This window comes from Enoplosus armatus, chromosome 3 (genome assembly GCF_043641665.1).
Source record: "Enoplosus armatus isolate fEnoArm2 chromosome 3, fEnoArm2.hap1, whole genome shotgun sequence".
NCBI classification, from domain to species: Eukaryota; Metazoa; Chordata; class Actinopteri; order Centrarchiformes; family Enoplosidae; genus Enoplosus; species Enoplosus armatus.
This window is the reverse complement of record NC_092182.1, coordinates 23,415,872-23,438,913: the sequence shown is the minus strand read 5'-3', so window position 1 is coordinate 23,438,913 and position 23,042 is coordinate 23,415,872. Positions and strand designations below refer to the sequence as shown.

The 23,042-nt window shown below is 42.1% G+C and overlaps 3 protein-coding genes across 3 annotated transcripts in view; 2 read left to right on the top strand and 1 right to left on the bottom strand.

Moving 5' to 3' along the window:
* Positions 1–615, bottom strand: part of cenpp (centromere protein P) — an 81,825-nt gene extending 81,210 nt beyond the window's left edge. Inside the window, exons 1-2 of the mRNA XM_070902776.1 lie at positions 458–615; positions 87–241 (exon numbers count right to left, since the gene is read on the bottom strand). Of these exons, the coding sequence (XP_070758877.1) occupies positions 87–241; positions 458–615 (313 nt within the window). The remainder of the gene's footprint in view (positions 1–86; positions 242–457) is intronic.
* Positions 616–2,981: 2,366 nt separating this feature from the next.
* On the top strand, positions 2,982–12,668 carry nol8 (nucleolar protein 8). The gene is made up of 17 exons (XM_070902849.1): positions 2,982–3,102; positions 3,356–3,418; positions 3,686–3,764; positions 4,292–4,448; positions 4,816–5,114; positions 5,385–5,650; positions 6,054–7,510; positions 7,905–8,111; positions 8,201–8,326; positions 8,690–8,783; positions 9,244–9,382; positions 9,484–9,564; positions 9,724–10,028; positions 10,128–10,269; positions 10,687–10,748; positions 11,011–11,093; positions 11,777–12,668. The coding sequence occupies exons 1-17, from the start codon at positions 2,982–2,984 to the stop codon at positions 11,834–11,836; spliced, it is 3,741 nt and encodes a 1,246-aa protein (XP_070758950.1). The 3' UTR covers positions 11,837–12,668.
* A 1,038-nt stretch (positions 12,669–13,706) lies between these two features.
* gpr37l1a (G protein-coupled receptor 37 like 1a) lies at positions 13,707–19,580 on the top strand. Its single transcript, XM_070903105.1, has 2 exons — positions 13,707–14,351; positions 18,558–19,580. Exons 1-2 carry the CDS (start codon positions 13,707–13,709, stop codon positions 19,578–19,580), a joined length of 1,668 nt encoding a protein of 555 aa, XP_070759206.1.
* The last annotated feature ends 3,462 nt before the right edge of the window (positions 19,581–23,042 follow it).

Genomic DNA, 23,042 nt, shown 5'->3' with positions numbered 1-23,042 from the left:
TTCCTGATTCATTGCTTAATCATTTAATCAATAAAACATCATAAGGCCGTGAAGGCAGTGGATTCAGACATTGACTGTGCTCTTACTGCTGTGCAGAGTCTTTGTGGTGCAGCTGTTCAGACTGATGCCATTCATCTGTGTCTGATGCTTCAGATCCTCCTCCAGCTCCTCCACCTCCTCCTTCAGCCTGGACAGAACCTTCTCCTTCCCTCCTCCTTGTTTCTGTCCACACATATACGAACTGTGGAGACGGAAAACAGACTATTCATTTACAACAGTTTAGCACTTCTGTTTACCATTTTATACTTTTTATCCACAAGCCTCTGCACCACCCCGTTGTGCTGTACGTTCAACAGGAAGACTAGATTTTAAAGATGTAAAGTTGTATGTTACAGGTTGAAAAGTGAAAAGTGGGTGTGAGAGAGATTTAAAAATGAAGAATAAAAATGAAACTCACATGGCATCCTGCATTTGTCCCCTGAAGTGGAAGGTTATGTCCTTGTGGTTGTCCTGCTGTTGACACTGCAACGCTGCAACTTCAGCCTGGAGAATCTCAATCTGACCCTCCAGCATCCTCACCTCCTCAGTGTTCTCCTCGCTCATCTTCTCCTCCATCCAGGACAAACTCCAACTGATTCAATACAAATAAACACCTGGAAGTTTCAAAGGGTGAAGAGGGCAGCATAAAAACGCTGTTACACAAATAAATACGATTATAAAATATATAATTATATATTATATGAGTAATATACTGTATGCAGGAGGTGAAAGGATACTATCTGAGACGTGATTGTTTACTGCAAATCTACTGATGAAGACGCAGAAGAAGGTTGTGATATTAACGTTAGTCTGGTAACGTTAACTAACAAAACTTATAAATAAAGAGGCCGTTTTTCCATTGTGTTTAACTAGCTAAGTATGAATGCACTTCTCACCATCTCAAAGCGTAGCTGACAGTCTAAATTGTAAAAGAAATACGCTGTTAAAAGAGTTAACTTGGGTTATACTAGCTTTAATCACGGCAGTAGTAAAATCTAGCTAACGTTAGCTAAAATGACAACGATGATTTTAGCAGAAATATAACACCAGGCGAAGTTAGACAAACCGCCATGTCTGAAGTTAGCTTCGTCTCCGTTATAATGCCGAATTATACTACTATTATAATAATTACTTTAAAGTACTAAATCCACATATATAAAAGGGTGTTATTCCCTTTACAGAGAATGAAGCACTTTTCCTCACCTGACAGATTCACGTTTCTTCACCCTGACAACCAAAACAGTTTGGAGCCTCGCGCCCTCTGGACTCTACCACTTTTCCCGTGTCGGAGGGGGGACAGCTCACTGTTTTTGTGAGGAAAGGTAAGTCGGTGTGCCTCTCTGTAGGTACAAATACCACAAGTGTTTGTAGAAATACAATTTAAATGTACACATTAATGCTTCATTATTGCTAGTAGGCACGAAACAAAGACCTGTCCGAACTGCAAATTGTGAATGTCCCCTCTACATAGAAAGTCATATCTGTATAGTCACTTGGTAATCCGTTGCTGTTGCTAATCAAGAGAAAAATAATTATTTCTTCATTAACTAAACGTCAGAATTACATATTTTAACGGATAAACGTACCGGCATTCTTTGTGTTTTTCTAAAGTTGCTGTTGAATGTCATCGTTATTAAACCACAGCGGAACGTTTCGGTTTTGCGGAAACATTTTCAGAAGGGAAGGTCGGCAGGGATGCAGCCCCGGACTGAGTTAACGGTAACACCAGTTGGATACATGTGAGGTAAACATTTGTTGGTTTTTCATGTCGATATAAATTAAACCGGTTGTTTGATCGTGATAACTCTATCAGCTCAGTTATAAGTGAATTAATTTAGAGATAGTGGTCTATTTAGACTCTGTGTGCCGCTGTTTTAGTTCCTCCAAAGATTCAGTGAAGATCTGCAGGCTGAGCTATAAAGAGATGAGATGGAAACGTCCACTAAGTCCACGAATTTGCGTCCGTTTTTTGTTTCACTTACTTATTTTATTTTCCCCTTTAAGTGTAGTCTGTCCATGCAGGGAGTATGGGTGTGATCATGTAAATCTTGTCATATTTACTTTCTCGTTTAATATATGTCACTTACAAGTGTATTAGGTCCACATAGCTACAGCTAATGTAGTCTAACAGCTCTGCAATACACCCTGCCTTCATTGAGGTTAAACTGTTCAGTTTTTGTTGAATGTGTGTTGATTCAACTTTATGGTAATTTTGGAGGCTGTAGTTTAATCAACACTTACAAGGGTTTTAGAGATATGAAGAGAGCAGATCTCCTCCAGCTGACAGAGAGAGCCAACCTACACTCATGTAGTCTTAATGATGATTCTCAAAGCTGTCACCAGTTGAGAATCAGCGCTATGATACAATGGGTATATATATATATATATAAATGGTCTCTTATTCCAAATACAGAAAATCAGAATGAGAAACAGGTTTATTGCTAAGTAGGTTTTCACATACAAGGATTTTGCCTTGGTATTTTGGTGCAAAACTATAAACATAGTAAGAGAAAAGAAAAAGAAAATATGTATCTGTTTTACAATGTAAAGGGCAGCACAGTGTTTAACACGAAGAGGACGGAACATGCAAAATAGTGACCAAAGAATGTAAAATATTCAGTTTTCACTGCTATGAAACAAAGAAGCTGCAAATCGTCAGAGTGGAGACCCTTTAGTAAAGTGGCATGACAAAGTTAGACATGACAATTAATCTATTATCAAAACTGTCATTGTGTAAATTTCTGATCGATCAACTAATCATTGATTAATTAAACTTTTTGGCACTGCTAAAGTGCAAGTACTCACACTGAAACCTTGTGGTTCATCAAAGACAGCACCCATCCATGGCCTATTGACGAGTGGATGAACGGATAGGCAGTTAATAGATGGCTGACTCTGGTGTTTGTTGTCTGTGCAGTGACTGTTGTCGTGGATACGGAGCGATGCGGCGGCTGTACATCGGCGGGTTGAGTCACTCGATCACCCAGAAGGATCTGAAGGATCGATTCGGAAAGTTTGGAGAAGTGAAGGATGTGGAGCTCCGGACCAGGAGGGACGATGAGGGTGAGGAATCCATTACAGACTCTGACATCGTGATGATAACAACAAGTTTCAAGTCCTACAGGTTGATTTTTGTAGTTAGTGGGTTAATCAAAATCTAAATTACCACCGTCATCTTATAGAGGAACGATTATAGGCTTCTTTTCAGTTGTTGTGGTTCCATCAGGTAGAAATCGCATTTTATTGTTAATACCTTTTCTGTTCAGAGATTCCTCAGTGACCTGCACGTGTTCTGACTCTTGTTGTTCTTCTGCAGGTATTCCTTACAAAACCTTCGGCTACATTAACATCAACATTTCAGATGCTGACCTGAAGAAATGTAAGTGAAGCGAGCTGCTGCAGTAACAGCTTTTTGTGTCTACCATCTACTGCCTTAAAATACTTTTAGGGTATAACACACTTCATATATCCACTTCTCTCGTTTCACGTGAGTGTCTGTATCTTGAAACAAAACCGAATCAGGGAATTCACTGCACAATTCTGGTTCTGGAAAATTATTTAAACATCCTTTGCATTGTGTTAACCATCGCTAGCATCAGAGCTCATGTTGTATCATCAGAATGACATCGGTGTGTTTCCTCTGCAGGTTTGACGGTGCTGAACAAATCCAAATGGAAAGGAGGAACTCTGCAGATTGAAACAGCCAAGGAGAGTTTCCTGCACAGGTAAAAGAAAGTCTTCAGACTTTCTAATATTAACACAAAAATGATTATGGGGTGAGAGTAGGTTGGCTTATTTAACAATCATTCAATTTAATTTTAAGCAATGCTGCAATTTACAATAATTTTTAATAATCTGATGATTATTTTCTCAATTTATCAGGCTTGACAAATAATTCAACGATTGATAGATGATCAAGGTTGTTGAGTGGGTGCCAACGGCAAATACACCAAATCTTTATAACTCTACTGGCAAAGCTAAAACTTGTGTCTTAACTTACAAAGTGATCGCAGTTGAGAGCATGATGTGACCATCTGTGCTGTAAAAGTATTGAAAAGGTTTTTGTTTCCTAAACGGATCTGTAGTTCTGTAGGATGAAGGTGTTGAGATGGTCCCAGAAGTGGCTCCTTACAGCAGCAGAGAGTATATTAAGTAAAAATGATCCCCCTCCCTGAACCACACACTGATAATCTATGAGAGTAGGTTCTTCCTGATCCCAGTGGGTTATGAGTTTGTGGTATTTGTGTCTTAGACTGGCAGAGGAGCGGCAGGAGGCCGCGGAGCAGCAGCTCCAGCAGCCTGCAGCCGAGGACCAGAGACAGAAGATGCTGGACTCTCTGAGCAAATCCGGTGTAGAGAACTTCACTATGAAGGCTGCGGTGCCGGGGACCGAAGTGCCAGGACACAAGGTCTGCACCAATATCAGTATTTTAAAGTTTTTTAAAAAATCTGTTAAAAATAGAACAATATTTTCTTTAATTTACACATAACATAAACATTTTTATAAGAATCCTTTAAGTTTTTTACATTGAAAAAATAAACTTGCCTGTGCTCTCTGATGGACAAACTATGTACTTAATACTGAAGGTGAAATCAGGAATAAAAGCCAGTCTCTAATATAAAGGCCTGGTCTTCTCTGCCATTGACGTAAAAAAAAAAAAAAAAAAAAAAAAAAGGCCTCGGCCACTATTGGAGAATTTAATCGTCTTTGTGTGACGTGCTGCACCATGTGTGAGGATGGACGTGTTCACTGTCTTCTGGGTGCTCTGGTTTCAGGACTGGGTGGTCAGTAAATTCGGACGAGTCCTCCCCGTCCTGCAGCTCAAGTGTCAGAAAGGCAGCAAAACTCGGACCCTGAAGTACGACCCGTCCAAATACAGCCACAACATCCGTAGGCTGGACCGGACCACCGCAGACCAGCCCACACCGGTCACCCAGCTCACCTGGGAGGTGCAGGGAGGAGATGATGACATCAGCAAGAAGAGGCGGGGAGAGTTCCCACCGTTTGAGCCATCGAGACCCAAGAAGAGTCGACCAGACACGGTCAACTCCCAAAATGCTGTGGGCAGAACCAGGTAACCACGAGATGTTTTCTGCTTCTAACAGTCTGACCCAGCTTGTCCCATTTTTCCAAGTTCTTTCCAGGATTCTCAAAGGTTTCTACTAGTTTCTGGGCTGCCCAAAGCTTCCTAATGGTTTTTGGAATTCTTATTAGTTCCAAAAAACTACATTGCAAAAAGGTCCAACAATGTTTCTGGGATTCTCAGTTAGTTTGTTGAATTCCCAAACGCTCACAATGATTACTTTGGTTGAAGTTTAAAGAGGTTTCTATGTTCTCCTCGTAGATTTCAGCAGACTGTTGACTTTGCCGATCACACTGAGGCTCGTCAGTTCACCAATGGACATGACCTACCAACCAACCACAGACTGGCTCAGAGGAGGGGGGCACTGGCTGACAATGATATTGATTCAGACGAGGAAATCCGTAGAATAGTGGAGGCTAAGAGCAACTCCCATGCTGCACTGTGGCAGGAAATGGAGGACGATAACCTGGAAGTGGTCGGACTCGACTACTTGGTGAAGGCCGGACTCTCCCGTCAGCAGCAGAAAGGTCACAGACGTGTGTTAAACACCAATTCCACTTTTGTGTCTCGTCAGCGTCTCTCTTAAAGAGGAGCTGTACGTTACAATACCAGTATATCTGTGAGAAGATACGATTGGCTGATATATATAATCCAAGTCGATTTATTGGTCTAGCTGTAATAATAACTAATAGGAACTGTATGTAAAAGATGATAAAATAAAATAATGGAATAAGAAAAATAATTAAAGGGAATGTTTTATTAATTCATTTTTAAGATGATAAATAAGGACCAGCTCGTAGTTCTAGGAAGGTTTGTGAATTTAGTGCCTGAAGCTCAGGCTGTATCCAAAGACCTGGTAAAAACTCATTTTAAATATGCTGTAAAAATGTGGCAAACTGTGCAAGAACAAGTTTTTCTTTGTGATTCCAGGCGGTCGAGATGATGAAGAAGAGAATGACTACGACTCTGCAGACACGGATGAACTCCTTGCCTCCAGGAAACCTCCTCCTCCACTGCAGGAGAGACTGACTCCGCCCACTGCAGAACACCTCTCAGGAAATGACGCAGACAGGAAGAGAAAGACAAAGCAGAAAAGTAAAGCTGGAGAGGAAGAGGGCGATTCAGCAGATGCTGAAGAACAACTCACCTCCAGGAAACCCTCCACCACACAGCAGCAAGGAGATTCTGGTAAACAGAGTTCGCAAAGTAAGAAGATGACACTCCTCCCTGTTGTAAAACCCCCTTTCTCAGAATCAGATAGTGATGAAGATGATGAAGATGAGGATGGAGAGGATGATGATGTGGATGGAGAGGATGAAAATGAAAAGGAGTTTGGATCAGCAGATTACAGTTCAGATTCTGATTATGAAGCCATGTTTTCTAATGTCACCCGTCTGGAGATCTCCCTGGCTGATCTACAGAGGCTAGCTGAAGAGTCCCAGCAGACCTCTAAGACTACAATTCCCAGCATCCTCAGTGCCTCTTCTGAACAAGGAAATAACCTCACGTCCGGTTCTGCTGAACCATCTGCTCCCAAGAAAGGTACCATGCCGGAAGAGATCCTCGCCGCTATCATGGAGGACAGCAGCGAGGACGAACAGAAGAAGAAAAAGAAGAAAAGAAAAGCCGTCACGGCAACGCCGCTGCCTGCCTTCCAGGGGACGAGAGCGCTGAACAAGGAGGAGGAAGAGGAGGAGGAGGAAAGAGGAAATGAGGTTAAAAAACACAAGATGGACTCTGAAGCTCTTCAGCTGAACCACAGAGCAATGGACACCAAAACCAGCAGGACTCTGAGCGAACAGAAACACACAGAAACTGAATCCTCAGAAAGCAGTGAGGAGGAGGAGGAAGAAGAAGAGGAGGAGGAAGAAGAAGAAGAGGAGGAGGAAGAAGAAGAGGAGGAAGAAGAAGAAGAAGAGGGGGAAAAGGACGAGACGAACATGGCTGCTCCAAGGATTTTAAAGCTGGTTCCAACCAAAGCTGCAGGAAACACTGAGAAAGCTGAGACTGGTTCCTCCTCCAGCAGTGATGATGAGGAGGAGAAGGAGGAGGAGAGGACGAAGACCAATCAGAGTGTTCATACAGCTAAAGCTGCAGCAATGACTCTACCTTCATCCTCCAGCTCCTCTACTGAGGAAGACGAGGACGAGCAAGAGATCATTTCTGCTGAAGGTGCTGTGAAAGCTGCTCCACACAGTGAGTCCTCCTCCAGCGAAGAAGAGGAGGAAGAGAGGGAAAAACAGGCTCCTCCCCGGGTGCCGTTAGGAGCTAAAGAGGAAGAGGAGCGGCAGAGGAAGGCCAACGTGAGGAGGCTGGCTGCCGTCCAACAGAGACAGAAAGAGGCTGAAGAACACAAGAGGCTCATCCAGGGAGCTCTAGCCAACCTGGTGGGTGCAGAGTGTGTGTTCAGTCTTCAGGCTGTCTGGTTCAGATTAGGGGTTAAAAGTAGAATTAGGTTTAGGTTAAGTTTTGGGTTAGGGTTGTGGGGTCTGGATTGTGCCAACGGAAAGAAAAATAGACTTTTACAAAGTAAAATTATAATGACTAATTTGAAAAGGTGTTATAAACAAATTGATTAAACTGAGGTAAGTCTTGACCTTTGAAACGGATGAATAAAGTTTAGGAAACAAAGCAGATTATTAAGTGGCCTCTTGAACAAACACTTGCATATTTTCACCTTTTTACATTGATATGAAAAACTTGTTAGCAGTCAGTTCCACATCCAGCAACATTAACATTTATGTGGTGACGTGTTTAACGCGCGATGTTAATCCTCAATAGGATATTCCAACAGCAGGAGCAGGGAAACACATCGTCTTTGGCTCTGATGAGGAGGAGGATGACGGTGATGGTGATGATGAAGATAAGCAGCAGACAACCTCAGAGGTCACGGCGCCAAAGAAGACACTGTTCCAGGACAGCCAATCGGAGGACGAGGCCACAGGTGATGAGGCATCAGCCAATGAGAACGACACAGTAAAAGAAAAGGTGAGTGAAAAAGTGACTTTATCTTTTCTATACAGGTGACACTAAATCAGCTGTGGTTTAACTGTGTGTGTGTGTGTGTGTGTGGTCAGGTGCGTCTGAAGCCGTCGGTTCCTCAGCTATTCAACGGCAGTGAGGATGAGGAGGATGGTGATGAAGAGGAAGATAGCAGCAGGTTTGACATCAGGCCTCAGTTTGAAGGTCAAGCAGGACAGAAGGTGAGAAAAGGAGTTCACGCAGCGCTGCTTTGTATGTTCATCTGTTTTCTTCTTATTCTGTAACATTCCCATGCAAATCCACAATGGCGTCCATTCAGAGTTCGGATCACATCGTCTCCCACGTGAGAAAGAAAAAGGCCCCATATTTTGTAGAACTGAAATGGCTTTACCTTTTTAAGAATAAGCTTAAGGTGCCTAAAGCACGAGATGAAAAGCCATCAGGGTTCATCCTCTGGGCACCGTACATGTCTGAACCAGATTTCAAGTCCAAGAATCACGTTTAGATATCTTCACGGAGGAGCTCAGTGCTGCGATTGGACGACTGCCTCTGATGTCGTTTGTCCGTTTGTTTGTGTTGTCCAGCTGATGGAGCTGCAGTCTCGCTTCGGGACTGACGAACGTTTCAGGATGGACTCTCGCTTCCTGGAGGAGAACCAGGACGAAGAGGAGGTGTCAGGTGAGGCTTTGGCTGTGGGAGGGGTGTGGGTTGGATGGGGGTGTGGGTACACTCTGGTCATAGCGTGTAGAAAAGCAGGTACAGTTAAGAGGAAAGGATGATGTTTCCATGACAATGATGCAGAGGTCAGGTATGTTCATTGTGCAGATTGTAGATTAATTTAGTCCATAAACCTGTTGCTTGTTTTCTTCCAAGTATCATTAACATTAACTTTTTAATTTAGTAATTATTAAATTGGATCATTTTTCGCCAGTATAATTGTGCTGTAAAGTTTTGTGCTTGTACATTTCACTCTTCACTCCACTTATATTTGTACTTTTCTCTCATTACAAAGCACATTTGGTTTTATTTACATCTAGTTTTGTTGTGAGAGGCTCTCTGTGGTGTACGTCGTGTTTGTAAGTTTGTGAAACCTCTAAGCTTCTCTTCCTGGTGAATAAAACGACTGTTGCTCATTCAGGGACAAAGGTGAGCGTGACAGAGGATGATGAGGCTCTGGAGGAGGAGAGGAAGAAGAACCTGTCCATCCTGCAGAGCGTCCTCGGCAGCAGCCAACAAACCTGCAGCAGCAAGATGGCCACCAAGGCCAAGACCTTCAGGTCAGCCACACACACACATGATCACAGCCACTTCTGAACTGGAACATTTGATATTCAATAGGAATTTTTTTTTTTTTTTAATGAAATGTTTGTGTTTGCAGAGACGTCTCGGCGCTGCATTACGACCCCAGCAGAGAGGAACACGCTGCGTTTGAGACCAAAACAGATGAAACCAAAGAGAGGTACGAACACGGGAACTATGAATGCACTGATCCGATATGTTGAATCGCTATCTGCGCAGATACTGACCTTATTAACCAGATAGAATAAGTAACCGTATGTGTTCCCATGAAAAGGCCAACAATGTGTTAGTCCACCTCTGTGATCTGTTGTCTTCACAGCAAGCTGGCCAGGAGGAAGAAGAGGGAGGAAGCTCAAAAGCTTCCGGAGGTTTCTAAGGAGATTTACTACGATGTGTCCGGCGACCTGAAGGCTGTGTTCGGTGCATCGAAGGATGTCGTCACTGAAGGAGAAGAGAAGACCAGCTGGGACCGAGAGAAAGAAGAGGATGGAGGAGGGAAGGATGAACAGCCAACCCCGCTGTCATCACTCCTCTCAGCTGATCCCAGCGCAGAGACAGAAGAGTCGTCTGGATTTAAATTCTCCTTCTTTGGAGACGACACAGAAACAGGAAGTAGAGAAACAGGTGGGTTATACCTCAGATATTTATCTCAGACTGTCAGAGGGAAGATTTGCTTTCCCAATCTTTTAAATCTCTTTAAATGTCTCTCTCTGTCTCTGCCAGAAGAGTACAAGGTAGAGAGCATCCAGGCGCCAAAGGTGTCATGGCAGCAAGACCCTCGTTTCCATGACAGCAGCTCTGAGGAGGATGAGGAAGAGCAGGAGGAAGATGAGGAGCAAAGCAGCGTCGCCGCTAAAATTGCAGAGTGAGAAACATGAAGATTAAATCCTGTTAACTGCTCCGTGTTTGTTTTTAAAGCCTCGGTTTGCTTCAGACAAAGTCAAAGGGTTTCTACTAGAGCTGCAACTAACTTCATTATCAATTAGTCTGTGTATTTTCTCAACTAATTGTTTTGTCTATAAATGTCATAAAATAGTGTAGATGGTTGTTATAATCTCCTTTTGAGGATGACAACAAACACTCACTGGTTCTGGTTTAACCCCGCCCACTTCACGCCTGTCAAATCACTACATCACAGCAGCCGTGATTGTCAGATTGTCTGTTTGAAGTATACTGAGGCCTTAATATTCACCTGTAGACCCGTGATTTCATTGTTACAGTGCAGGACAGTTATTCTAAAATCAAACGTCATTTAAATGTGTGTTTGCGTTACTGTTCACAGAGAGGAGACTCTTTCAAAGACAGACCGATTCTTCTTCTTCCCTGAAGACAGCAGATTGACAGGTAGGATGAAGATTCTTAAGGGAAAACATTAAGGGAAAAGTCAAAATGTCTTTGTTTTTGTTTTTCAACCTGTTTTCAAGCAGCAAATTCAATCTTCAAATATATTTTTTTTGTGATCCCACCTGTACTGTTAAAATGTTTGCCCGAGGTGACGCCAACATTACAGAGGATTTGTTTGAAATGTTTTACTGTTTTCTCTAAAGATGTAGATTGAAAAGATTTTTGTGCGTGATCTCAACCCTCTCTCTCTCTCCTCCGTCAGAGGGTCCCAGGTTGTTCTGTCGCACCTCTCACCTGGAGGAGCAGAGGGAGCAGTGGGAGGAGAGGAGGAGCGAGCTCAGACAGGTACGCATCACGACGTTTACATGAACTCTTCTCAGGAACAACAAAAACAGTCTCACCGTGTTTACCTTGTCGAGCGGCAAACCACATGAAAATCTTCACACAGTATTAAAATATGTTTCAGTGACTATCGCAATAACTCTTAAAACATTTTAAAACAGTAATTTAACACTAAATATACTTTTGGGGTTTGTAAATTTTGTGTGCAGTCAGTTATTCTATCGTCTAGACCAAAAACCTTGTACTCTATGACACCCAACTATAGGTCAGTGTCACACTCACATAAGCTAGTAATTGCAGTGTTACTCAGTGTTCTACATTAAACAGCTTGAGACTGTGAGCCTCATCTTAGGCGCTACAGAAAGATCTTCACACACATCTGCATGTGTCGGGTCTGGCAGGAGTGTAGCGAAAGTCACATGATCAAAGACAAATGAGACAAAGGAACTGAGGAGCTGAAGCTAAATACCTTCACTTGTTAATAAAAGGACATTTACACTTATTTGTGGATTCTTCTTCTCATGTACAAATCCTATGCTTCACATTCGCGAATCAAAAGTATATCAAAGTACACATGTACAGCCTGAGAAGCCATTTCCCAACTCTCTTCACACATTAGAGATGATGAGTGCAGACATGGGGAAGATTTAGTGAAGATATTTCTACTTTCCCGTCTGTTTCCACAGGAGTACCGCAAGAAACACAAGGACGCCCGCAGGAAGCTGAAGGCCTCCCAGAAAAGCTGAGGATTGTGGGAGCTGAAGTCTCTTTGTTTCAGTCTGCACTCACTGATCTGGACTTCAGAATCGGGAGCTGACAGATTATTTCCTCCCGCTTGGTGCCGTTTTGTGCCTCAGACAGCAGGAGGGACACAAAATGTCCACTGAAGACGCAAACATCTTGCGGAAGTTCAAGATCATCAGAGTATCAGATTTATTTTTTATTTTAGTAAATACTGAGAGATATTTTGTGGTAAGGACTTACTGTTGAAACAGCATCTGGTTTGGTTTTCTCGTTAGTTGCCATGGAAACGATGCTGCAAACGGAACTCCTGGACAATCAGCAGCATCGGCCAATCAGAGCGTCAGGGGACCGAACCTGTTTATAAAAAATCAATAAATGAACAAACAAAATGGTCAAATGAAAAGACAAATAATTACTTTAACAACAAAATAACAACAAAAATAAATGTGAAAACGTGTAATAATTTAGTTCCACGTTATTGTATCTTTCAGGTGGATGCATTTTCTTGATCCATTCATTCATATATATCTTTTGTCATTTATTTGGTCGGTCTATTCATTTTTTTTTTCATTTTTTTGGGGTCTTAAATACATCACATCACCTATTTCTGTATCACTTTTGGTGTTACTGCTGTGAGTCAGCGGACTGAGGTCAACATCTGCAGTCAAACTAACGAGACTAAAGGTTTGATATGATTGACGAGGCTGGAAATGGTGCCGGTGTCGTCAGACTGTCCGGATCTGATGAGTCCTTGTCTGGACTTAAGCTTTTGCCTCCTGACGGTTGGCGTGATGAGAAGCCTCAGTGTCAGTGTGTGCTGTAAAATAAAGTGAAATGAGATTGTTATTTGAATATGAAGAAGCTTTCGGTTTGTGGGAATACACTCAGTGTCCAGTTTATTATTAGATCCAGCTAGCTAAAAGTAATGCAGTCTAAATACAACAAGTCCCACCTTTTATGAAGGTTATCATGCTCAGTCTTTTAGGAGAGGGATATAATGAGAGGTGTTTTAACATTTAGTCTCTACTCGGGCTGAAACTGATGTTTTCATTATCAATGTTTTGTTGATAATTTTCTCAATTGTTAGGTCTCTTAAAGATGAAATGATGAGATGGAAGAAACACCTCTCTATATAGAGCATTACAAATGACAAACACCTCCCTGAAACAGTTTCACAAAGTTATAAAAATAGTTGGTGTGAAATCGAGTTTTCTCTACTCTGCCAGGAACTAAATTCTGGTGAAGAAATCACTGAATTGTTGACAACAAACAGTGGAAGATAAAGGGAGTGGTGGGAAGCAACGATAAAAACAGAAACACCAGAAAGAGGAAGATGTGTGTGAGGACATTACTAACTAATTGATTAGTTGACCATCGAAAAATTAATCAACAATTATACTGTTGGGTAGTTTAATCTATAACAGTTTATCTATAATGCGTCATATTTTATAAACTGAACACAGTTTGTATGTAAACATTGATCTTCAAAGTAACCAGAAAGTAAAGTTGTCAGATAAAATAATATAAAGTAGATGAAAATGGAAATACTCAAGTAAAGTACAAGTAATGTTGTACTTGCTCAGAGGACCAGGCTTCACTTTATCTCATGTCCAGTTTTTCCTTATTTTGAAATGTAGAACCGGAAGAAGCTCCCTGATGTATTCAGTCTGCGTTGATGCTCGTGAATAACAACAAGTGCTGAAGTGCGCAGCAGACTCCAAACTTCTCCATCAGGACCAGAAGAGGGTCGGACCGTGAGACCAGCTCTTTTATGGACATTTTTACTTCAGGAGTCAGTCGGGAGTTTGTTGCAGCACATGTCTGTGGAGGAGACCGATAACACGGACCAGTTAGTTCAACGGTAAAAACAAAATGAGTCCGGTTTTGTGTCTTTTGCTCCTCTTTGTGCGGACCGCGGAGCTCCGTCATGTCCACGCAGCCCGGGAGTTTCAGCGGGCGGAGGACGCCGGCACGCCGGCTGCGGGGTTAGAGGAGTCTCTCTCCCCGGAAAGGACTTCTCTGGACCGGGTTGAAAGCGCAAGAGTTCCCGACCTGAAGCGAGTCGCCCGAGGAGCCAAAGATCGGAGTCTCGGGAAAAGAGACCCGCAGTCACCGAGCAGCTACGGGCATCCGAGGCGGTACGACGACCCGAGCGGTTACTTCACCACACCGCGGACCGGCCGGGACGCCTCCGCCCGGCAGGGTAACTCTTCGTCGGGCCGCGGGTCGGGGCTCCTCAACCCGCTGTTCCCGGTCACCGACGGCTCCTACTGGGCGTACGCAGTCATGCTGCTCGCGCTTATGCTGTTCGCGGCGGGCATCGTGGGGAACCTCGCGCTCATGTGCATCGTGTGGCACAACTTCTACCTGAAGAGCGCGTGGAACTGCATCCTGGCGGGGCTCGCCTTCTGGGATTTCCTCGTGCTATTCTTCTGCCTCCCCGTGGTCGTCTTCCACGAGCTCACCCTGAAGAGGTTGCTCGGAGACCTGTCCTGCCGGCTCGTGCCCTATCTGGAGGTGAGGAGGAGGAGGAGGAGTCGAATGTGCGCGTGGGACAGGTGTTCACTTTGCCTTAGTAGCGCAGGTGATGGAGCACGTGAGGAATGAGTAAAGCGTTTGACCTAAAAGTATTGAATTCGTTTTTAATATAATTTAATGTTGTTTATTCTATGAAAATACCACGACTAGGCCCACTACTCCTCCCATGTCGTTTAAAATGAAATGACATTAACAAATAATCAATTAATGAAAATATAATATATGAAATACATATAGCCTAAAGTAACATAAATATAGGCTGTTATTTTTAAATAAGGTTTAACTAAAAAAAAGTTTTTCTTCTTTTTTATTAAAGAAAGTTGGGGTCAACACCTGTATAGATCAGTGCTTGAGGTAAACAACAGGTAACTATAGCAACAGTTACTGCTGAAGTTTTACCAGTTAGCTCCAGTGCTGCTGCTAAGGATTTCTATTCCACTGATCTTTCTGAGTAATCTGGTGGTTTTGTTTGTTGAGTTTTTTTTTGTTTTTTTGTTTAACTTTTTTCATGTTTTAGCCTACTGTAGCCGACTGTCTACTGACTGTTGAAAAAGTTAAAAATGTCCATCACAGTTTCCCCAAATCCCAGGTAACGTCTTTAAATATCTTGTTCTGTCCGACCAACTGTTCAAAATCCAAAGATATTCAGTTTTGAATTACATAAAAGAGGGAAAAAAAGCAGCAAATCCTCACATTGAAGAAGTTGCAACCAGAGAATTGTTGGTGTTTTTGATTAAAAAAAATTACTTAAACGATTAATCGATTATTGAGTAATCGTTTAATTGACTTATTATTTATTTTATCACCGTATAAATGAGCCAAACCATGAGTTAAATTGCTACAAAAAGTATTTTAAGCGTTTTATATCTGCACCAAAACTCAGATGTCATCCAGCCATAGTGAGGCACAGAGATGTCAAACAACTTAATGTGATGATAATGAATCAGTCTTCACACCATCAGTGCTGTTTTTACACCCCCATGTTTAACTCAATGTAAATGTTTTCCAGTGTAATAAAGAGACATCCAGGTCTGTGATGAATGGCCTGTTTGTGTCTTGTTGCGCCTCAGTTTCAGACTCTGAGCCGTCTTTACTTTCAACAGACGTGCTGTTGTGGTCTGTTTGGCCTCTTCAGCTGTCTGCTGGGAACCATCAGGGGAGGCCGGCGGGGCCCCGCATGAAGTGACTCTTCTTCTCCAGCTCACAGAACCAAACCATGAAACACAGAGACGTAGTTATCAGGAAATGGGATGTTTATTTACCAAAACTAAGTCTCAATAATGAAAGAGAATATAACGTTATTGCTGCCTCTAATGAAAACAGGAGAAAATCGTGATAAAACAGAAGAGTCGTCCTTTATTAGTACAAAATATCAGCTCATTATAAACTGGCAGCAGTTGAATTTGGAGACATGGAAGTCAAGTTATACTTTAAAACATTAAACATTAAAATATCAACTAATCATTTCCACTCTAATGGAGACCTTCATGTCGGGAAATAAGATAAGTCCATATATGTTTAAATAGTACCTTTTACATGGAAAATATAGACGATGTTCTGAAACTGGCGTTTGAGTTTAGTTTGTTGTGTTAAAATTATTATAACTGCTTTAATTTAGATACGACTTGCAAAAAATGTAATTGAACAGCTAACTATGAAAAAAGGAAAGTGTAGAGCATATTTACATCACCTGCTGTCCAATAAGGGTGATGAAGATGTAGTTAATCATCATCACAATATTAATAAGAATATTGTCAGATACTGAAATGTACAGTATGTCCCAATGTTATATTACATTGATTTGGAAGATGCTTTTTTATCATATCTAGGGCTGCACCTAATGATTATTTTGATTATCATCTAATTCATCTGCTGGTTATTTTCATGCTTAATTAATTAATCGTTTGGTTTATAGAATGTCAGAAAATAATGAGAAATGCCTCAATTTCCTAAAGCCAGTGTACAATATCATAAAACAAAGAAAAGCTGCATGGAATAAGAGAATGTTTGTCAGAGGAAAAGATTAATCTGTCATCAAAATTCATATCATTTTGTCAATCAATCGACGAATTAATTGATTGTTTCAGCTCTAATCATTTTATCACGATATGATTCTGCAGAAAGTTGAAGAAATATAATTAGTGCTGCAACATTATCGATGAATCGATTCACTGATTCATCGTTTAGTCTATAAAATATCAGAAAATAGTCCAAAATAAATCAAAATCAAAACCCCCAAAATCTTCAGCTTATAGAAACAGAGAAAAGTAGGACACGGCCATTTATTTATTACTTTAACGAGTAATCGATTATCAAAATGAGTTATTTTTCTGATGATCGACTCATTGACTTGCAGCTTGAAATATAATCTTGACTCGTCCCTGTAGTTGTGTTAAAAGCTCAGCCAATCAGTGGTCTAGTTTAGAGTTTAGAGAGTAATGAGGTCGAGCGCTCACAGCCTCTTGGTTACTTATTGTTGGATTTTCATTGGCTTCATCAGTCTCTTGTGTCATCGTGGACTCTGCCGGCCTGCAGAGTCCTTGTTCTTGGCTCAGAACCAGCTCCGCACGTCTACAGAGCTCTAAATCACTGAAGTGGACTTTTACTAATTTGTAATAACAGCTTGTTTGAAGCCGTCTTTAACAAGGTCAGGCTGCTGGCCTCCTCTCCTCTTTGTTGCATCACCTATTTTTATGTTAATTAATGAATTAATTTCTTGCTAATTAATTAACGTTTTTTTTAAAGTGGTCTTTAGCAGTTTGTACTCTGAGTGTTGAGCTGTGTAAAGCAGGTCAGGCTGCCAGCTGCCCCTGCGCTCTGTTAGTTAAACTATTTTCATGCTAATTAGAGCTCTCTGTTAATTATCTTGAGTTGTGTCTCAACGGTTTGAGGTCATTAAGCACTCACAGAGGGAGGACAAGTCTCTGTAATGATAGTCTGTGTTTTTGGCCAAAACCACAGACTTTAATGTGCACGAGGCTCTAATAACTGTCCCCCGGCTGTAAGCTAAGAGCTGTCACGACATAATGGCTCTCTGTGCTCCTTTCTGTCTTAACAAGGTCTCATTACTGTAGTTGTACTGTAGCGAATTCACCTATAGGCTGAAGGCATAACAAGGCAGAGGAAAGCCTTAAATCTCTTCTTTAAGCAACAAAACACCCCCAATTGTGCTCAATTTAGACCGTCTGCATGTTGTTTTTGTCTGAGTTCTCAGTCGTGCTACCAGGTCACGTCTGAGCGGAATCAGAGCAGCAGTGTGAATGAATACAGAGCGAGGGACAACCTGCAGGTTAACCCTGGAAGTTGCTCTGCAATGCAAAAAAAAAAAAGAAGTCATATTGAATTATAAAAAACTGTATTAGAAGTTTGTAGTTCCAGAGTTTCTGTGCTGATACCAAAATGTACTCTTCTCAGTCGCAGTTTTTCATAAGGCAGCCTTTATAAAATGTTTATAAGTCGTGGCTTTATCAATGGCGATGAATAATTTACATTTGTTTTTCAGTTATTAGTCATAAATAACTACATTTGAGCCACATTGACGTTGGTTGTCACATTCATTTTCTCCCAATGACAATGTTAGGTGATTCACAGTTAGAGCACTTCAAGTGTTTGATGGACATTAAACTCTCCTGGTTTACTCATTAGTACAAAAAATGTGAATATCTGCTTTTTTATAAAAAAGGTAAAAAAAAAAAAATAAAAAGGTATAAACCTATAAAAAGGTGAGAAGTTCCCGGGTGGATTTCAGTAAGAAACATTCAGTCACAGAGATGTTATGTTAACGATTACGCTGAATTCACTTTTGGATTGGGGGTCAATTTTGGATGAATTCAGTAACTATGGCAACTGCGACTACGCCGCGTTTTGAATTCAACACAGCTTTGATTTACACCTCTGACTGGCTTCTTCTCCACAGCAACAACGGCCGAGGCTCATGGGTATTGTAGGATTTAGAGCCGTCGACCAAACTGATCCTATTGGATCGTCCCGTGTTTATATGTTGAGGAACAATGAGGAATACAGAGTGGGGAAGTGGGGCTCTTCTCACTTTCAACTCTATGAAAGCAATACTTTAAATATTGTGGGAAATTATCTATATTTTACACCCAAAGGTTGTCCTTATTAATTGCTTATACCTGATATAAGTGAATGCCATTAACCTTCATTTCCACTCCTCTCTGTCAGGTGACCTCTCTGGGCGTGGCCACATTCAGCCTCTGTGCTCTGAGTATCGATCGCTTCCACGCGGCCACCGGCCCCGGGCCCCTCCAGACGCCGAAGGTGGAGCCCTGCCAGTCCATCCTGTCCAAGCTGTCCGTCATCTGGGTGGGCTCCATGGTGCTGGCCGCCCCTGAGCTGCTGCTGTGGCAGCTCCTCCAGGAAACTGTCAGCCTGCCCACGCTCACCACCGACCTGCAGCAGAGCCAGTCGGGAGGCTCGCTGATGGCTGCCCTTGTGGCCCGAACGGACGCGTTTAAGGTGGACGTCTGTGTCCGTGAGCCGTCTGTGGAGCTCCCAGAGAACATCTACTCTCTGGTGCTGACCTACCACGAGGCCCGCATGTGGTGGTTCTTTGGATGCTACATCTGTTTGCCGCTGCTCTTCACTCTGGCCTGCGACTTGGTGACGAGGCAAGTGTTAGCCCAGCGTCTTCCACAGAAACCCTGCGGGGACAAGGTGACCGCCAGATGCTCGTCCTCCTCTTCGTCTTCCTCCTCGACAAAGAAAAAGCAGCATGTGAGAGAGCTGAGGCTGCGCACCACTGTGATGGCACTCACCATCTTGTACATCACATGCAACCTGCCGGAGAGCATTTGTAACATCACCCTGGCGTACGTCTCCGTCCATGTGTCCGATGCGCTCCCGGCTCTGGTTCTGCCAGCGCTGAGTCTGATTGGACAGTTCCTGCTGTTTGTGCGTTGCTCAGCGACGCCGGTATTGCTGCTGTTCTTGTGTCGCTCGCTGGGCCAGGCCTTCATGGACTGCTGCTGCTGCTGCTGTGAAGAGTGCCTCCCCGACGGCAACTCCTCTTCATCGTCATCTGCTTCAACCACCGCCACCTCCAACCTCTCCTCGCCCACATCGCCCTCTCCATCCTCCCTGTCTCCTTCCAGCAAAGAGGAGACAAAGAGCATGTTGGCGACAGAACCAGCAGTCTGCTACGACACAGCGAAAGACTCTTCAACAGCTATCGGGACGCCCTGCTGAGGCCCAGAACATTTAGCGTTTAGCCGCATGTAACTTTAAAGGATCATTTAGGTTTATTACAGCCGGGGCCTTATATTCGTAGTTTTGTCCATCATTTCTATCAGTCATAATAATTTTGTACTCACCATGTTAAAAGTGGAGGTTTGGGGGCACAATGATTTCATTATGAAGAGAAACACAAGCAGTCAGACAATCAGACAAGTTGGAAACAAACCAAGTTTATTCAGATCGCACTATATGGCCAAAAGTACGTGGACACCCCTGTCTCAGTCTGGAAATCTTTATGCTACTTATGACGTGTTGGACACTAGTGTGCTTCCAGCTTTGTTCCTTTCCTGTTTCATCACGATAAAGCCTCTGTGCACAAAGCCAGGTCCATATAGAAACGGTTATCCCAGTTTGGTGTTGAAGAACTTTACGCAGAGCCCCGACCTCAACCCCATCCAACGCTCACTGTTAGCCAGACCTTTATCACCCAACATCAGTGCTGGACCTCACTGATGCTCTTGTGGCTGAATGGGAGCAAATCCCTGCAGCCACGGTTCAAAATCTGGTGGAAAGACTTCCCAGAGGAGGAAGAGGAGGCTGTTTTATCAGCAGATTAATCCCATGTTCAGCTATCACATACAGTATGTAAGGGATGTCCACATACTCTTGGTCATTCAGTGTAACTAATCCACTATTTGGCAATAAAACTAGATGAAACTACAACTACGGTAAGTACAGCAGGTCAAAGTTGGAGCAGGAAGTGGGTCCTCCAGATTAAGTTTGTCTGACCTACAGTTTGTCTCCAACCTGTCTGATCGTCTGACCGTTTCTTCACCTGTCAGACTGAAAACACAGTTTTCTTAGATCTCAGCTATTAACTTGGTGAGTATAATGATCTTATTACTGATAGAAATGATGGACGCAATTACCAAAATAAACCCAAGTTGTAATAAAGTGTAATAATCCTTTAATCTGAGTCCGAATGAACTGACGGCGTTGAGCCACTGTAGGAGCAGAAACTTGTCTGACTAGAGTTCGAGGATTATATACAATATAGAGAATGTGTGTTTAAAAAGGAGTTTAGTGTTTTTTTATGATACATTTTGCATGTTATAGTTATTAACAATTTTGTAATGCTCATTCAGGATATTAGTATTATCTGCTCTGAGTACTGTATTGTAGAGAAACACTCGGTAATTTGAGTTTAAAATGGCTAAACTGAAAATGTAGCAAAGACATACTGAAACTTTTGTCAGCAGACTTCTGTGAACTTTGTGAGCTGTTTTTTTTTTTAAACATGATTTTGCTGTTGCTGCTCATACGGCTGACTTAAGCTGCGTTTACACAGGATGTGTCGTGTAAGCAGTACGTGTCAGCTTATCATATTAGAGATCAATCAAAATTTTTAAGTGTAATTTGTTTTATTTACTTGTTTTATCACATTTGGTTTAGTAAAGTTCAGAAAAATCAGCTGTGAGTAATTCCCTCTGTGTGTCTTTATAATGTATCTGGTGATACAACCAGTAGAGCTGCTGATGGGTGCTCTCTGTGTTTACAGGGTGTTTTTATTCCACTAATAATTGGAATAGAAATGAGTTACACTTTTCACAGTGCATTCAGCAGATGAAACTCTGAGTGCTCTTTTTACTTATCTTAGATATGAATTTATATGTTTTTATGAGCTGTTTTTTTTTTCAGCAGCAGAATCACATCTTAAAAGACATGTCCGGTGATGTTTTTTTTTATTGTCAACAAAGCCAGTGGACCAAACCAACAATGAACTGATCCGCTAACAAATACTGTCTGCGTGGGGCACCGTGGTAGCTCACCTGTGTGTACCATGTACTGAGGCTGAGTCCTTACCGCAGCGGCCCGGGTCAGATTCCAGCCTGGGCCCTTTGCTGCATGTCGTCCTCCCTCTCTCCACCTTTCCCTTCTCTCTTCAGCTGTCTCTCTCTCTAATAAAGGCAAAAATGCCCCAGAAATATCTTTGGAAAAAGAAAAGTATCCAAAGCCTGATAAATGTTATTGCTCTGAGCCATAGAGCGCCATCGTTGTCCAAAAACTATTAAAAACACATCAATTAGCCTCACTGTTGCACCGGGTGACATGTTCCTTCATTACCATGAACACACACTGTAGTTTATTTTGACTCAATCCCACATTTACCGTCCTGCTTCCCCAAATGCCCTAATGTGTATTCATCCGTCGCTGAAAATAGCCCCCCAACAAATACACTATTTCCTCTTGTTTGAGTAATGTTTGTTAAAGACTACAGTGAGCAGCTGTTTTAGGAAATTACTGAGACTTTTTAAAATATGAAACTATACTTGTGAGGCATTTTTAGAGCCAATGGCCTGAGTAAGATAGTCAGAAAGAAGACAGACTTAACACCTTGTTGGTTTATGGTCTGCACATGGGATTTGTTGACAATAAGAAAAATATAAAATAACTTTGGCCATATCCTGTAAATTGGCTCAACAAAGTAAAATGTCTCTCTGAGTCCCATAAAAAAGCAAGAATGTCCTCAAAGTGTGTCACCTGTAAAAATTGGAATTCTCTTATGAAGTGTTTGATTTAAAACTGCAGACATCCAGGTCCAGTTCAGAGTTAAATGTTAAGCTGCCAAGCACGAGTACAAAGAAAGTCGGAGAGAAAAGACTGAAAGGAAAACAGAAAAAGAGGAAAAACAATAGAGAAACAAAGAAATGGGGGGAGGAGAAATGTTGTTGTTTTCCAAACAAAGAATGAAAAACAGGCCAGAAGACAGAGACCGAAAAGGAAGAGTTTCCTGGTAGTGCAGAGTTGCGTTTGATCCTAAACCGTAATGTTTTTCAGTGAACATCCGAACACTTTTGGAGAATCCTTATTATTTTATTTGGAAAAAGAGAGACGGCTCACGTTATGATCTCCATTGGAAGGAATGCTATGCAGCAGGGCTCCCGACACCCACTGAAGCAGAAAGCTGTTCATGCCTGACTGTGACGCTCCTTTTTGTCATTATTCAATTATTGAAGGTCACAGCTTCACAATAACAGTTGGCCTTTGAGTTTCTGAAGACATAACACACACACAGTCGCTCTGTGACCAGTTGCTGGGGAGAGCAGACAAGAATTCATTGCTTAACCAAGTATTTTCAGGCGTTTCTCAGCTTTTTTCTAAAATATACAGTGCATCCGGAAAGTATTCACAGCGCTTCACTTTTTCCACATTTTGTTATGTTGCAGCCTTATACCAAAATGGATTAAATTCATTTTTTTCCTCAAAATTCTACACACAACACCCCATAATGACAACGTGTAAAAAGTTTATTTGAGATTTTTGCAAATTTATTAAAAATAAAAAACCTGAGATATCACATGTACATAAGTATTCACAGCCTTTGCTCAATACTTTGTTGATGCACCTTTGGCAGCAATTACAGCCTCAAGTCTTTTTGAATATGGTGCCACAAGCTTGGCACACCTATCTTTG

Excerpts from the sequence above, each read along its gene's own strand:
- nol8 (XM_070902849.1), top strand. The coding sequence starts at position 2,982 with ATGCGGCGGCTGTACATCGGCGGGTTGAGTCACTCGATCACCCAGAAG. Across the intron at positions 3,103-3,355 it reads GACCAGGAGGGACGATGAGG|GTATTCCTTACAAAACCTTC; the intron begins GTGAGGAATCCA and ends GTTCTTCTGCAG. Across the intron at positions 5,115-5,384 it reads AATGCTGTGGGCAGAACCAG|ATTTCAGCAGACTGTTGACT; the intron begins GTAACCACGAGA and ends TTCTCCTCGTAG.
- gpr37l1a (XM_070903105.1), top strand. The coding sequence starts at position 13,707 with ATGAGTCCGGTTTTGTGTCTTTTGCTCCTCTTTGTGCGGACCGCGGAG. Across the intron at positions 14,352-18,557 it reads GGCTCGTGCCCTATCTGGAG|GTGACCTCTCTGGGCGTGGC; the intron begins GTGAGGAGGAGG and ends CCTCTCTGTCAG.